The 15,363-nt window shown below is 44.9% G+C and overlaps 1 protein-coding gene across 1 annotated transcript in view; it reads right to left on the bottom strand.

Moving 5' to 3' along the window:
• Positions 1-10,542, bottom strand: part of GXYLT2 (glucoside xylosyltransferase 2) — an 81,958-nt gene extending 71,416 nt beyond the window's left edge. Inside the window, exon 1 of the mRNA XM_055557813.1 lies at positions 10,135-10,542. Within this exon, the coding sequence (XP_055413788.1) occupies positions 10,135-10,409 (275 nt within the window). The 5' untranslated portion in view covers positions 10,410-10,542. The remainder of the gene's footprint in view (positions 1-10,134) is intronic.
• Between the last annotated feature and the right edge of the window lie 4,821 nt (positions 10,543-15,363).

Consider the following 15,363-nt stretch of genomic DNA (forward strand, 5'->3'; position numbering starts at 1 on the left):
AAGGAAATTGCATTTTAAATTACGTGTTCTCTATTGCCTCCTACTTATGGAAAGCTTGGACTCTAAACTGTACGGCTTTGAATATTTATCGGAAGATGACAGTCTTCTGTGTTGCTAAAAGAGGTCGGGGGGAAGCGGGCATCTAAAGATCACCCTCAAACACACCACAGCCACTCTTGGCTACCAAAATAGCATGGAATCCAAATAAAGGCATCAAATCAAGAAACTCTTTTTTCTGGGGCAGTTGTCAAAATTTCATGATATAAAATATATCAAGTGCTGGGCAAGTTCTGGGGAGGAACATGAATTCCATCTTCAAGTCTGCCTGTTATTTTCTTTTTTGAAAAAGCATTTTAAATGGTGATAAGAGGTTGTGCTGGTGGTAAAGAATCTGTCTGCCAATGCAGGAGATGAAAGAGATGCGAGCTCGATCCCTGGGTTTGGAAGATCCCCTGGAATAGGAAATGGCAACCCACTCCAGTATTCTTGCCTGGAGAATTCCATGGACAGAGGAGCCCACGGGCTACAGTCCATGGGGTCACAAAGAGTCAGACATGATGGGCCAGAACAGCCAGCAGAGGGCAGAAGCTGGCCTTGGGAAATATGTCAGCACCCACCCAACCCCACCCCAGTTGCTTGGCATTGCTTCTCAACCCTCCTTGTCATCCTGGGTCCATGAACTCCCCAGCTTTCTCCATGCCAGAGACAGACCTGCCAGTCCCTGAGTTTCCTATCATACAGTTCCAGCCACTAGAAATACTTTTCCCTTATCCTGTCTCTCTGATTGCAATTTTTTAAATCCTCCACCCCCCAAAGGCTCTAATTTGGCTTAGGAACATATTCCAGAATCACCTGGACAAGGTCAAGGACACAGGATGGCAGCTCCAGGGTGTAACGGACCTTCATTTCTTGGGTGGCCCTATAGCTGTTGCCTTTTTTCATCATCAATAGCACTTAGGTTTTGATGTAAAGAACCATCTGCTGCTGCTACTGCTTCTGCTGCTATGTCCCTTCAGTCGTGTCCGACTCTGTGCGACCCCAGAAACGGCGGCCCACTAGGCTCCCCCGTCCCTGGGATTCTTCAGGCAAGAACAGTGGAATGGGTTGCCATTTCCTTCTCCAGTGCAGGAAAGTGAAAAGTGAAAGTGAAGTTGCTCAGTCTTGTCCAACTCTTAGCGACCCCATGGACTGCAGCCTACCAGGCTCCTCCATCCATGGGATTTTCCAGGCAAGAGTACTGAAGTGGGTTGCCATTGCCTTCTCTGAAAGAACCATCTAGTTCCATTAAAAGGAGTTTAGGGGCTTCCCTGGCAGTCCAGTGGTTAAGACTCTGCACTTCCAGTGCAGGGTATGCAGGTTTGATCCCTGGTCAGGGAAGCAGGATACCACCTATGGCACATCATGGCAGGGCGGGAGAGGATTTTGGTGGCAAATAACGGAAATCTCAACTGCAGCATGGAACAGGAGGGTTCAAGATGGGTCAGGCCTCCAAAGCTGTGGTTCTCAGGGTTCAGCACTGTCCACAAGGATCCACAGTCTCCATCTTTCTCTACTGCCCAGAGTGGTGACTTCAGTCAAGGCTGGTTTTCTGAGGATGGCAGTGACACCTGGGAAAAATGAATTCCCCAGCTTTCTCCATGCCAGAGACAGATCTGCCAGTCCCTGAGTTTCCTATCATACAGTTCCAGCCACTAGAAATACTTTTCCCTTATCCTGTCTCTCTGATCGCAATTTTTAAAAATTGCAATTGTTTATTTTCTTGTTTGTGTCTAGACGATAAAGTCTTTTGTCCACTAACATAAAATAAGTCCTTCTCTTCTGGCTGATTAGGTCAGCTTGGGTCATGTAACACCTGTAAAACCAGTAACTATTGCCAGAGAAATGAAATTATATCTTGGTCCTGGATGTACAAAGATTACACTATGGCATGGATGGGGATGTCACGGTAGGTTTAGACCATTGCCTGGAGGTATGCCTCACTGCCAAACTGGGGGTGGGATGGGAAAATAGAGGTCAGGAGCCAACCACAACGTCTATTACTTTATCTCCACCCCATGGTTCAGGCATATTTGGCCTCATCCTTAACTTAAGTGGTGAACCTTGCTTGGTTTACATCAATTAGCGGATACCATCTCACCCCTCTATTCCTTTCCATTTCCTCATCCACACTGTAGGCATTCAAACCAAACAAAGCCAATAAGATGGGAGAAAACTTTCGCTGGGGCTTCTAGGAAATAAAAACACTCCCTCTCCCAGAGAATCAAGGAAAAGAGGTTAGAATGATCCATGTGGTAGCAGATTACAGTTGGAGACATTAAGTATAAATCCATGTTTAACTTACACAGAGATGGTCATACATGGAAAAATTTATAAGTACATGTACATACATAGGTTAGTACACATATATGTGTTTTGCTCTCTGGGCTGTGAGGGCCAAATTAAATGACACCCCAATGGCAACAAACATATTGAGTATCCAAATCTTGGCTTTTAACACCATTTTCCAATGAGCGAAATCAGGTCTCCTGGAAGAAATGACTGATTTTATGTCTGAAGCAGGAAACACAGGAGGTGAGCCTGCAGCCTCTTATAGTGCCAGAGAGTAAGAAAGTGCCCAGAAAGACAAGACTGAAAACAAAAAACCAAAGCACAGGGATGGGAGTATGTCTAAAGGGCATAGCAGCCAACTATAAGAGCTACTAATGACTTGAACTGAAACAATTTCAACAACAAAATAAAGTCATGTTGCATTGTAACTCAAAGTATAAAATATCTATGATTCTATACTGATTTATGACTGAATAAATTAACAAATGGAGGAGAAGAAACACAATATCTCCCACACAAAAGAATTTCAAATAAATTATATACAGATATTCCATACTCCCTGGAGAAGGAAATGGCAATCCACTCTAGTATTCTTGCCTGGGGAATCCCATACAGAGGAGCCTGGTGGGCTACAGTCCATGGGATCACAAAGATTTGAACATGGCTGAGTGATTAAGCACACTCCATCCTCAAGGAGGGGCAACATAACTCCACACTCCTTACATGGCAGCTGTGCAGTGTCTTCCTTCTAAAGAGTATGGTATGGAGACAGGGAAAGAGTAAGTCTAGAAACACTATCTCAGCCAGGTGACCAAGGCCAACATTAATTCACATTGATAGTATATATACTTGATATGATGTGATGAAATGGTGCTATGTCTCTATAGTTTTTCTCCTGATAATTCATAACCCCAGAGTCACCCTGAGTAAAATATCAGACACATTCCAATCATGAAGCATCTTACAAAATACCTCACTAGTGCTCTTCAGAACTCTCAAGGTCATCAACAAAGAAGGAAAGTCTGAGAAACTGCCACAGCCCAGAGGAGCTCAAAGAGATGTGACAACCAAATGTAACATGATGTCATGGATAAAATCCTGGAACTAAAAAAGAGCACGAAGTAAAAACTGCTGCTGCTGCTAAGTCACTTCAGTCGTGTCCGACTCTGTCCGACCCCATAGACGGCAGCCCACCAGGCTCCCCCATCCCTGGAATTCTCCAGGCAAAAACACTGGAGTGGGTTTCCCTTTCCTTCTCCAATGCATGAAAGTGAAAAGTGAAAGTGAAGTCGCTCGGTTGTGTCCGACTCTTTGTGACCCCATGGACTGCAGCCCACCAGGCTCCTCCGTCCATGGGACTTTCCAGGCAAGAGTACTGGAGTGGGGTGCCATTGCCTTCTCCAAAGTAAAAACTAAGGTAATCTAAATATACCAAACATTAGTAATAATGTATTGCTATTATTTGGTAAATTACAACAAATGTATCATACCAGTATAAGATTTTAATCAGAGAGGAAACTGGGTACAAGATACAAGGGAAACCTCTGGAGTACATACTCCCCAATTTTTCCACAAATGTCACTAAGTCGTGTCCAACTCTTGGACCTCCATGGACTATGGCCCAACAGGCTCCTCTGTCCATGGAATTCTCCAGGCAAGAATACTGGAGTGGGTTGCCATTTCCTTCTCCAGGGGATCCTCCCAACCCAGGAATTGAACCTGAGTTTCCTGCATTGCAGGACAGAAGAAAATGGCTCAGACGGTAAAGCGTCTGCCTACAATGCGGGAGACCCAGGTTCGATCCCTGGGTTGGGAAGATCCCCTGGAGAAGGAAATGGCAACCCACTCCAGTACTCTTGCCTGGAGAAATCCATGAATGGAGGAGCCTGGTGGGCTACAGTCCATGGGGCCGCAAAGAGTCGGACACGACTGAGCGACTTCACTTTCACTTTCTCCTGCATTGCAGGCAGATGATTTACCAACTGAGCTATGAGGGAAGCCCTCTAAAAAAATTAAAACCTATTAAAAGAAAAATATTCCCTTTCTTGAAAGGATGTTACTATTAGAGATCCTCCCTAAAAGGTGTAAGATTGTTTTGAATATTATTAAGTAATATGCAATTTTATAACAGAAGCAAAGTCTTAGTATATTGCTGGCATAAAGGGGGTGCTGCATTCATTCATTCATTAGTTCACTCAGCCAATATTTACTGAGTACCTACTGAGAGCTTATCTCTGTTCTAGGTGCCAGCTGTAAATTGATTAACAAGACATGAAGCGTGCATGAAGGGGGAAGGAGCAAAGTAGTATTTTCATATAATGATGAGTGCTATTTAAAAAATTAGCTATTTAGTGCTAAAAAAAAAAAAAAATAAATAAGGGCAAGGAGGTACAGGATGATGGGCAGGGTCCCAGCTGGGAAGACTCCTCCGAGGCAAAAACCTGAAAGCATAAACCTGAGAGAAATGAGGAAGCTAGCCACACAAGGACAGCAGCAAAGAACCTTTCAGCATAGGAAAAAGTAGGCAGTGCTGGCCAGAGTGGTTGAAGCAGAGTGAGTGAAGTGGGGAGGGATAGGAGATGAGGTCAGAGAGCTAAATGGGCCTGAAATAGGGTTCAAAGGCCACACTAAGAAACTGAATTTTACTGTGTAGGATGTGAAGTTAGTGACTGGAACCAGCAAACTTTGTCATATTATTTAAGATTATTTCAGCAGTTGTATAGAAAATGGACTGTAGAGGGCGCTAGAGTGCACACCCCAAGTCAAAGAGAAGCTACTGTAGTTCAGTTCAGTTCAGTTCAGTCACTCTGTCGTGTCCAACTCTTTGCGACCCCATGAATCGCAGCACACCAGGCCTCCCTGTCCATCACCAACTCCCAGAGTTCACTCAAACTCACATCCACTGAGTCGGTGATGCCATCCAGCCATCTCATCCTCTGTCGTCCCCTTCTCCTCCTGCCCCCAATCCCTCACAGCATCAGAGTCTTTTCCAATGAGTCAACTCTTCACATGAGGTGGCCAAAGTACTGGAGTTTCAGCCTCAGCATCATTCCTTCCAAAGAACACCCAGGACTGATCTCCTTTAGAATGGACTGGTTGGATCTCCCTGCAGTCCAAGGGACTCTCAAGAGTCTTCTCTAACACCACAGTTCAAAAGCATCAATTCTTTGGCACTCAGCCTTCTTCACAGTCCAACTCTCACATCCATACATGACCACTGGAAAAACCATAGCCTTGACAAGACCGACCTTTGTTGGCATAGTAATGTCTCTGCTTTTGAATATGCTATCTAGGTTGGTCATAACTTTCCTTCCAAGGAGTAAGCGTCTTTTAATTTCCTGGCTGCAATCACCATCTGCAGTGATTTTGGAGCCCCCCAAAATAAAGTCTGACACTGTTTCCACTGTTTCCCCATCTATTTCCCATGAACTGATGGGACCAGATGCCATGATCTTCGTTTTCTGAATGTTGAGCTTTAAGCCAACTTTTCACTCTCTTTCACTTTCATCAAGAGGCTTTTTAGTTCCTCTTCACTAAGCGAAAAGCAAAGGAAAAAAGGAAAGATATAAGCATCTGAATGCAGAGTTCCAAAGAATAGCAAGAAGAGATAAGAAAGCTACTGCAGTGGTCCATGCCAAACCATGGTGTTCAGGAGCTGGGTGGCAACCATGAAAATAGTAGAAATGGTGGGACTGGGGTTATACTTTGAGATAAAACCAAGACGACTTACTAAATGAATACACGGAGAGGGTGAAAGAGGGGACTTACGGAGCAATCAACAAAAATGAATGTGAAACTAGAATCTGCACTCACAGTGACCAAGTATCATAGATGGTCCTCAAGATCTGGAGATCTGTAATGTGCTCTGGGGTGACCAGTTAATTATAGGTTGGCCACAGACCTGGCATTTTGCTGTATAACATAATCCCTCTTTAGTGAGATCTTTATTCAGGCTTGAACCTCTCAGAGACTTCTCTCAGAGACCAAAGGGAACTGCAGAAAGTGCTGTGTCTTGATGAGCAAATATGCTCGCCTCCTCTCATTGGGGCAGCTGTGAAGGCTGCCAGATATGTAGTGTGTTTTTGTGTTGTCATCCCTCTTCCAAACTCCACCTACCATTGCACAATGAGTACCTGGCTCAGGACACATGTGTAATAAACATCTGCTGAATGACTGTGGTACAAAATCACAGAGGGGCTTAGACATAGCCCAAGTCTCCCTTGGAAGCCATATTTTTATGGCTTCTAGAGAAAACAGCACTATCCAGGCTAAATCAAAAGACAAAAATAGAAGTTCAGGAGAGGGTGAAGGCTGACTAATCAGCAGGAGTTCTAGGTTACGGCCAATAAATGAGAGACAGAGTGATTTTGCAAGACACAACACAAAGGGCTAAGCAACAGTCCTTACTGGGATTTTGCAGCTGAACTTGATGATCTCATCACAGGACGGTCAAATGGCAGAGCTGAAAAAGATCTTAGAAAATTTGTGGATCGACTCTCATTTGACAGATATAGAAATTAGGGTGAAATGGTTCCAGAATAGAACCCAATCCTCTGGACTCCAGATGACAAATTCTTTTTCCTATCACACTGATGGGCAGTTATATTAAACTTCCTCTTCTGTAGGCAGGCTCAAAGGGTATTCAGAAGCAAGCTGGAGAGACAGTCTTCTGAAATCAAATCTAATGTAAAGTTCTCATTTTAGGATTCAGTTGCATGAAAAAAAAAAAATGATCCCTCTTGATAAACTTTTCCTCTTATCATTCAAAGAAAATAACACAGCCCATTATGGTTCCCTTTTTGACAAGGCTGCCAGGAAGCTTAGAGCTAAATTGAACACTTAATCCTCACAACAATAGTGGCCTTAGTTTTAGACAAACAGTACTTATTTCCCACCTCCTCTTTATGACTTTTCATGTTTCGTAAGTATTTCAATGGCCTTATTGTATATGTGTCAGTTACTGTTAGTCATCTCAAATTTGTTTTGGAAGTCAGCCAGGTCTAAATCACCAAAAAAAAAAAAAAAAAAGAAGGAAGATTTCATTTCTCTTGCGCCCTGGAACCGCTACTTAAAGAGTGTGGTGTCCGTTTTCAGATTCCACCCTTGACCTAAAAGCTCAGACCTCACCTCCTGGCTTTATATTTATGGAAAGGGGAGCCCACCACAGGACAGATTGCATACAAATGACTACTTATAAAATTGTAGGGTCTGCCTGCTAACTAGGCAAATCCCCGGAAACATCTCTGAAATGAAAACAAGATGTGGAAGGAGAATGCCATGCTTGCTGTGCTGACGTGGCAGGAGTTCATTTACACCACGACCCTGCAGGGAGCAGTATAGCCCTGGAAGGATGGTCAGCAGGTGGTGGACTGGGTCTCATCCAGCCCCACCATTTCTGCTGAATACTCCCCAGGCCCGAGATACCAGATCATGCATGTAGCCTTCATCTCTTCTGGATTCTGGCCACATCAAGAGATTAAAGCACTCATTTTCTGAAAATATGAGGCTTACTTTTCCCTCCCCAAAATGAAATTCCTCCTAAACCACAAAAATTTAACCCAGGCAGGATTAGGAAAGCAACAAAGGCGTCCATGCAAAGATCTTTCCTCCTGCTCCCTTACTGCTTCTGTCACCATTCCTGTCCAGGTAGCAAAAGAAACCTTAAGAAGTCCCCAAAAATGTCAACTTTGCCAGAGGGCTTTCACATTTATGCATTTGAGCCTGAGACTTCCTGTGGCTTTTTTGTTTTTTACTCTTTCCTGACTTTAAAAATTTTGTTCTTTATTCTTATGGTGTTGGCCATGATTTCCACGATAATCTACCAGATATGTTCAGAAGAAAAATGACTTCAGGAGGTGCTGTTGCTCATGGAAATAGTCCTTCCTGAAACCATCCATTTGGATTCTGCTCGTGATCTCTTCTGAGTCAGAGCCAATTTGTTCAGATAGAGACAAGAAGATACTGCCCCAGTGTTCCCAACACCTTGAAGGATGAAGACAGTTCCAAAAATTGGTCACATTTCTTTAGAAAAAAATCTCAGGAAAATGATGAATGCAGGCAAGTCTCATGTATGACATGTGCACTAGTACTAAATGGCTCAACCTGGACCCAGACTGCTGGGATATTTAACCTCACCTTGGAAACGGAGACAAATTGCTAAACCTTGTGTAATATTTTCCTCATCTGTAAAATGGGGATAATATTAGTGCTTGATTAGTGCTTACTTAGAGCAGGCTCTCAAAGTTTGGTATGCATCAGAAACAAGAGGAGGGTGTATTAAAACACAGATTACTGACCTCATCCTCCTGATTTCTTACTCAGAGGGTCTAGGGGTGGGGTGCAAGAGGGGAGGGGTAAGACTGCATTTCTAACAAAGCCCCAGGTAAAGCTGGTGCTGCTGGTTCAAAGAGCCCTCTGGGAGAACCACTATCATAGGGTTATGGTACTGATGGTATAATTAAGAATCATAACCTGCATTAACAATGACTTTTAACATACTGAGGTTAACACTATGCCTCGTAAAAAGTTAGCCATGACAAATGGTTTCCAATCTTATTACCTTCCAAGTTGTCCCATCAACTTACAAATCACAGCAACCTTGTAGTTAAACTGTATTAGAACCCATTACAAAAAACCTTAGTACCTAGAAGGGAAAACCCTATTTAGTTCCTAACAGAAATATCCTTACAGAGCAAATACATTCATAAGAGGTTATAAATGGTTCCAAGTACTCAAAAACAATTCTATAGGTTATTGGGTGTTTTGCTCCTAAAACTCATCCCTACTCATTTGTACATCTCTTACCAGGCAGAAGAGAACGCTGACACAGCTACTTACTGAGGTCTCCTGACTTTTCTCTCATAGTAAAAACGTCAAACCAGATTTAGTCACTATGGTCAAAAAGAAGTCTTCCAGTCGTTTCAAGCCATTAGGGAGCCCAGCAAACGTGGACGTTGCAACTGGCAGTTAGAAACATCAACAGCCTCAAAAGGGTAGAGGAAACAGACGGTTACAAGACAGGGGGATTGTTAAAAAGCTCTCTCCACAACAAAGGAAATGAACGCAAATCCCTAACCTGCAGGCGTTCCAGCGACCCTAAGGCCAAGATAAAACTCTCTGATGAAAAGCTGTGGCGGGTTAAGCTCTGTGTAAAGAAAGAGGATATCAAACAGAATGTTGATGGCTAAGACGTTTTCCTTGCAGGACTCTGACCATACAGGAGTCTGAAAAAGAAGGAATAACAAGGAACCCCCACTGTCTTTCCCGTGCCACGCATCACTCCTTCCTAGGAGAACACTTCTTTTTAACACCCTCAGGTAGAGTGCCTCTTCTGTTCTAAGCACAGGGCAATTCGAGGTTCAATAAGAAACAGCCAGTACTTAGCAAAAATCTACCTTTTCCAACTCAATCAGATCTAAGTTTTTGGTTTAAAAAAAAAAATCTCCAGTGAAATATGAGAGATGAAGCATTCTTGCATCGCGATGGCTTTTGAGAAATTAAACAAAGGGCGCAAGTTTGGAAAAATGAAAATATATGCTTTTGCCCGGGGAAGTTAAGAATGTAACATGCCAATCATTTCCCCTGACACTTCCCTTTCCAAAAGGTACGTGATGACCAGCACTGCGCTGTTAACAGTATTCCAGGAAGACGATTTTTCATTTCTAGCAGGGTAAGACATAAAAGTGGGCAGCCCGTGGGTGAACTTGGAGTTTGTCCCTCCAGCCCACAGCCTCCCTTGGACTTGACACGGGTGGAGGGAGGGAGACACGGGTCCACAGATGGGATTCTGGGGCTGCCACGACTCACCTCGCCGACTTCTTCAGGCTCACGGCGCCCCGACGGCCGGCTCGGGGGCGCAGACGCGGAGGCCGGCGCCGACGAGCGCTCAGGCCGGCCCCCGGGAAGGCGCTCCAGCCCGGGAGGCGCGCGGGGGCCGGCGCGGCGCGGCGCGGCGGGGTGGATGCGGGGCGCGCGAGGGGCGCTGGGGGTGCGGCGCGGCCGGCGCGCAGGGACAGAAGCGCCAGCAGGAGCGCGGCCAGCGCGAGCAGGAGCAGCGCCGCCGCCTTGTTGCGGAGCTTCATGGTGCGGCGCGGCGGCGGCGGCCCCCGGGCGACCGGGCCCCTCTGAGCATCGCGCCACCCCGGGCGGCGGGGAGAGGGCAGCGGCGCGCGGCGGCCGCCTCCTCCGCCCGCCCGCCGGGGACTGGGGTCCCGGCGGCCGACGGGCGGGCGGGCGGGCGCGCGACGGAGGAGGAAGAGGAGGGAGGGAAAGAGGGGGAGGCGTGAGCCGGCCCGAGGAGGGGCAGCCCGCGCCTACCGTACTGTGTGGAGTAGCTGCCCGTTTGCCCACCCGCCGGCAGCGAGGCGCTCGGTCTTCTGGTAGGGCCGCCTCAAAACCCCTTACTCCTCCATCCATCCATCCATCCATTCACCCATTCTCTCCCACTCCGTTCCATCCCCTCGTTTACTTCCTTATTTCACTCATTCACGTACTCTTCCATTCCATCCCCTGTTCATTATATTCCCTCATTATCCCATGCATTTCCCCCGTCATTTATTTTTATCCATCTAACCGCTCACTCGAGCAGCTATCCACACGTCCACTCAGGCCGGGACATCCCTGTCCCCCTTGGCCTTGTAGGGCCTGGCACTTGGTAGATAGCTGTACGATAACGTGACTCCAGCTCCATATAGCCTAAACAAGTTACAGAGCGAATTTTAGAGTCTGGGTTTAAAATCTGACTCTACACCTCACTGACTAGGTGATCTTGGGGAACTTGGGCAGCTATCTTGAGCCTTTATTTCCCTTCATGCGAACTGGGATTATATTGCTCTTCTCCACAGGAGTGTTGAGTGGGCTTTTCTTAAACAAAGCATTCGAAGAAACTCACACAGTGCTTAGCTCACAACCGGTGCTCAATAAAACTTATGTGATAATTAGTACAATAAAACAGCTTTTCATGTATACATAAATGCAAGCTTTCTGACATAGATTTGAGATAGAGTAATTAGTTCACAACCTAGTGTAGAAATGCATTCTTCTGAGACTTTAACAGCCAGAATTATCAGACCAAGTTTCTGGAAGTTTCTAACTCTTCTTCCAGGGCATTCCATCATAAACCTGTACCATGAGGACTCCTCCTCTTACTATTTATCGTGAACTGCTAGCCAGTGTTCTATTAACTTTCTTTTCAGCTTGGCCATGGAACAAAGAACGCTAGTTATGGCAATGTCTCTGAGATTCTACAGGATTCCATGTTGCCTTCTAAATCACCTAAAATTCAATTATATTCCAAATGGTTCTCATATTAGCATTACATTTTAATTCTTTGAGAGATTCTGTTGTATTGAAAGTTCTAGGAATGAGAACATATAAACACCTGGAACCTCTGGTCAAGCAGGCACTTGGGAGATGGCAGGATGCAGGCTCAGGGTGTGTATGGCAGATGTTGCAGCTGAGAGCACAAAAAATTCATTGATTCTCACCGAGAGTGAGGTGCTGTCTCAGTAAGATGCATTTTGGAACCGTGGAAAGGATGTTTTGTGTCTCAATAACTGGCAGATTCTACTGACACATGCTAAACCTCCTACAATGCTAGGACACTCCAGTAACAAAAAATCATTCTGGGTTGGGACTTCTTTGGTGGCCCAGTGGTTAAGACTCTGTGCTTCCACTGCAGGGGGCACGGATTTGATCCCTGGTCAGGGAACTAGATCCTACATGCTACAGCCAAGACCTGGTGCAGCCAAATAAATAAAAAAAAATATTTTTTAAGAAAAAGAAATGTCTTGGACCAACTGCCAACATGACGATGCTGTGGAAAAACACTGGGTTAGGCTAAGGCTTGATGTTCAGGCTTTCCAAATTCAGAAATGACCATTATTATGTTGGTATGTGGCCAAGCAAAGCAACAATTTCCAAACTCTGTCTTGCCTCCTCTCTTCCTCAAGGAGACACGTGCAACAATAATAAAATGAGGCCAAATCACACTTGACTAGCAGTTAAGGTTTTGGTCTCAAATACCAAAATAGAACTTGGGCAAGCTAGGTTTGAACAAACAGAGGACCCTGATTTATTCAGCCTTGCTGGAACAAAGGAAAGGCCTGATTTACTTCCTTTCCCTGAGTTCAAATTCATGTTTTGGTTACTGCTCTGACATCTAATGTCATGGAAAAAGGGTTCCAGATACATTATCTAGGATTTACCCAATTTTTCACTTGGATGTCTAATATACCAAATGCTTTTTTAATTTTGTATCTCTATCCCAGAAATCTGTTCTTCCACTGGGAATTTTGACATGTCTAGATACCCATTTGCTCAAGCTAGAAATTAGGTAGGAAACATCCTTGGTTTCTCTGCTTACCTCACACTTGTATTAGTTATCTATTGTTGCATAACAAACCCCCAAATTTGGTGGCTTAAAACACATACAGGGACTTCCCTGGTGGTCCAGTGGTTAAGACTCCACCTTCCAATGCAGGGGATGTGGGTTTGATCTCTGGTCAGGAAACTAAGATTCCACATACAACTAAGCTCCCATGGTGCAACTAAGCCCACACGCCTCAGCTAAGACTAGACACAGCTAAATAAATATTTTAAAAAAGATATTATACACATACAATCTCATGCTTTCTGTGGGTAAGAATCCAGCAGAGTGTAGCTGGGTTCTCTGCTTCACAGGCTCTCAAAAGGCTGTAATCAAAGTGTTGGCCCAGGTGTGGTGGTCTCAGCTGAAGGCTCAACTGGGAAAGGATCAGCTTCTAAAACTCACATGGTTGTTGAAGGGGGTGGTTTCTTTCAGGTCATTGTATTGAGAATTTCAGGTCATTATTTCTTTCAGGTCATTGTTTTGATGACTCTTTGCCAGAGACTGCCCTCCGTGCCTTGCCAGGTGGCTCTCTCTATCAGGGTAAGGACATCAGAAGAGCTAGAGAGAGAACACAGAAGTGATAGTCTTATTATCTATTTTAGGAAGTGACATTCCATCGCAACGCTGTGTTCTTCTTATTGGAAACAAGGCATTAAACCCATTCTACCCTTAAGTGGCTTTCCTGGTGGCTTAGACGGTAAAGTGTCTGCCTACAACGCGGGAGACCCAGGTTTGATCCCTGGGTTGGGAAGATCCCCTGGAGAAGGAAATGGCAATCCACTCCAGCACTCTTGCCTGGAAAATCCCATGGACGGAGGAGCCTGATAGGCTACAGTCCATGGGGTTGCAAAGAGACTCAAAAGAGTCGGACACGACTGAGCGACTTCACTTTCACTTTCACTTTCACCCTTAAGTGGAGAGGATTACACAAGGGCCTGAATACCAGGATTACTGGGAACTGTTTTAGAAGGCTGCCTCCCTTACCTCCCATATATGAGAGTCAGCAAGTTCTGTCAACTCTGTCTCCAAGCTGCAGTTGGTATCTGTCCACTTTTCTCCTGAGTTGTCCATAAGGATTATTTGACAAGACCAAACCTTGCCCAGTTCCTCATGGTCTTGTTCTCATTGTATTTCATATAAATTATTCCCACTCCACCCCTCGCTACTTTAAATTGTATGATGTAGCTCTTTTGTGGCCTAGAAACCTCCTGGCTTTTCCCCATGCCTTCTTCCAATCCTTAAACCAGAATAATTTTTTTAAAACATGTACTGAGTCCTATTTCTCCTCTTGGGCTTTCCTGGTGACTCAGCTGATAAAGAGTCCACCTGCAATGCAGGAGACCTGGGTTCGATCCCTGGGTTGGGAAGATACCCTGGAGAAGGGAACAACTACCCACTCCAGTATTCTGGCCTGGAGAATTCCATGGACTGTATAGTCCGCAGAGTTGCAAAGAGTCAGACACGCCTGAGTGACTTTCACTTTCACCTCTGCTTATAACTCTTCAGGGATGGCAACAAATTATTAGAAATAATGCCAAAGGCACAATCCATGAAAGAAATTATTGATAAGCTAGATTTTATTATAATGAAAAACTTCTGTGAAAGACAAATGCAAGAGAATTGGAAGATAAGCTACAGACTGAAAGAAAAGATTTGCAAAAGACACATCTGACAAAGGACTGTTATTCAAAACATGCAAAGAGCTCTTAAAACTCAGCAATAAGAAAAGAAACAACCTGATTTAAAAATGGGCTGAAGACCTTAATGGACACTTCATCACAGATGATATACAGATAGCAAGTAAACGAATGAAAAGATGCTCCACATTCTGTCACTGCTGTTGCTGCTGCTAAGTCGCATCAAGTTGTGTCTGACTCTGTGCCACCCCATGGACAGCAGCCCAGCAGGCTCCTCTGTCCACAGGATTTTCCAGGCAAGAATACTGGAGTGGGTTATTCTGTCACTGCTGCTGCTGCTGCTAAGTCATGTCAGTCGTGTCCAACTGTATGCAACCCCATAGACAGCAGCCCACCAGGCTCCCCCTTCCCTGGGATTCTCCAGGCAAGAACACTGGAGTGGGTTGCCACTGGGGAAATGCAAATTAAAACAATGAGATATGACTACACACCTATTAGAATGGCCAAAATCTGGCACGACCAAATGCACACGTCTGGCATGACTGACATGACCAAATGCACGTGTATAGCACGACCGACACGACGAAATGCTAACGGGGATGTGGACCAAGAGGGACACTCATGCACTTCTGGTGGGAATGCAAAATGATACAGCTTCTTTGGAAGACAGTTACAAAATTAAACATACCCTTACCATACAATCCAGCAGTCTTGCTCCTTGGTATTTATTTAACTTATGTCTGTACAATAACCTGCACTTGAGTGCAGGTTATTAGTAATTAGTAATAGCGGCTTTATTAGTAACTGTGAGAACTTATAGGCAACCAAAATGTCCCTCAGCAGGTGATGGACAAATAAACGGTGGTGCATCTGTCACTTTGGGTGATAATGGTGTGCCAGTGTGTATTCATCAGGTGAAAGCATGTACCCCTCTGGTGCTGAGATGTTGGTGGAGAGAAGGCTGTGTACTTGAGGAAGCAGTAAGTGTGTCAGAATTCTCTGTACTTTCCCTTCAATTTTACCGTGAAC

The sequence above is a fragment of the Bubalus kerabau genome, chromosome 20 (genome assembly GCF_029407905.1).
Source record: "Bubalus kerabau isolate K-KA32 ecotype Philippines breed swamp buffalo chromosome 20, PCC_UOA_SB_1v2, whole genome shotgun sequence".
NCBI classification, from domain to species: domain Eukaryota; kingdom Metazoa; phylum Chordata; class Mammalia; order Artiodactyla; family Bovidae; genus Bubalus; species Bubalus kerabau.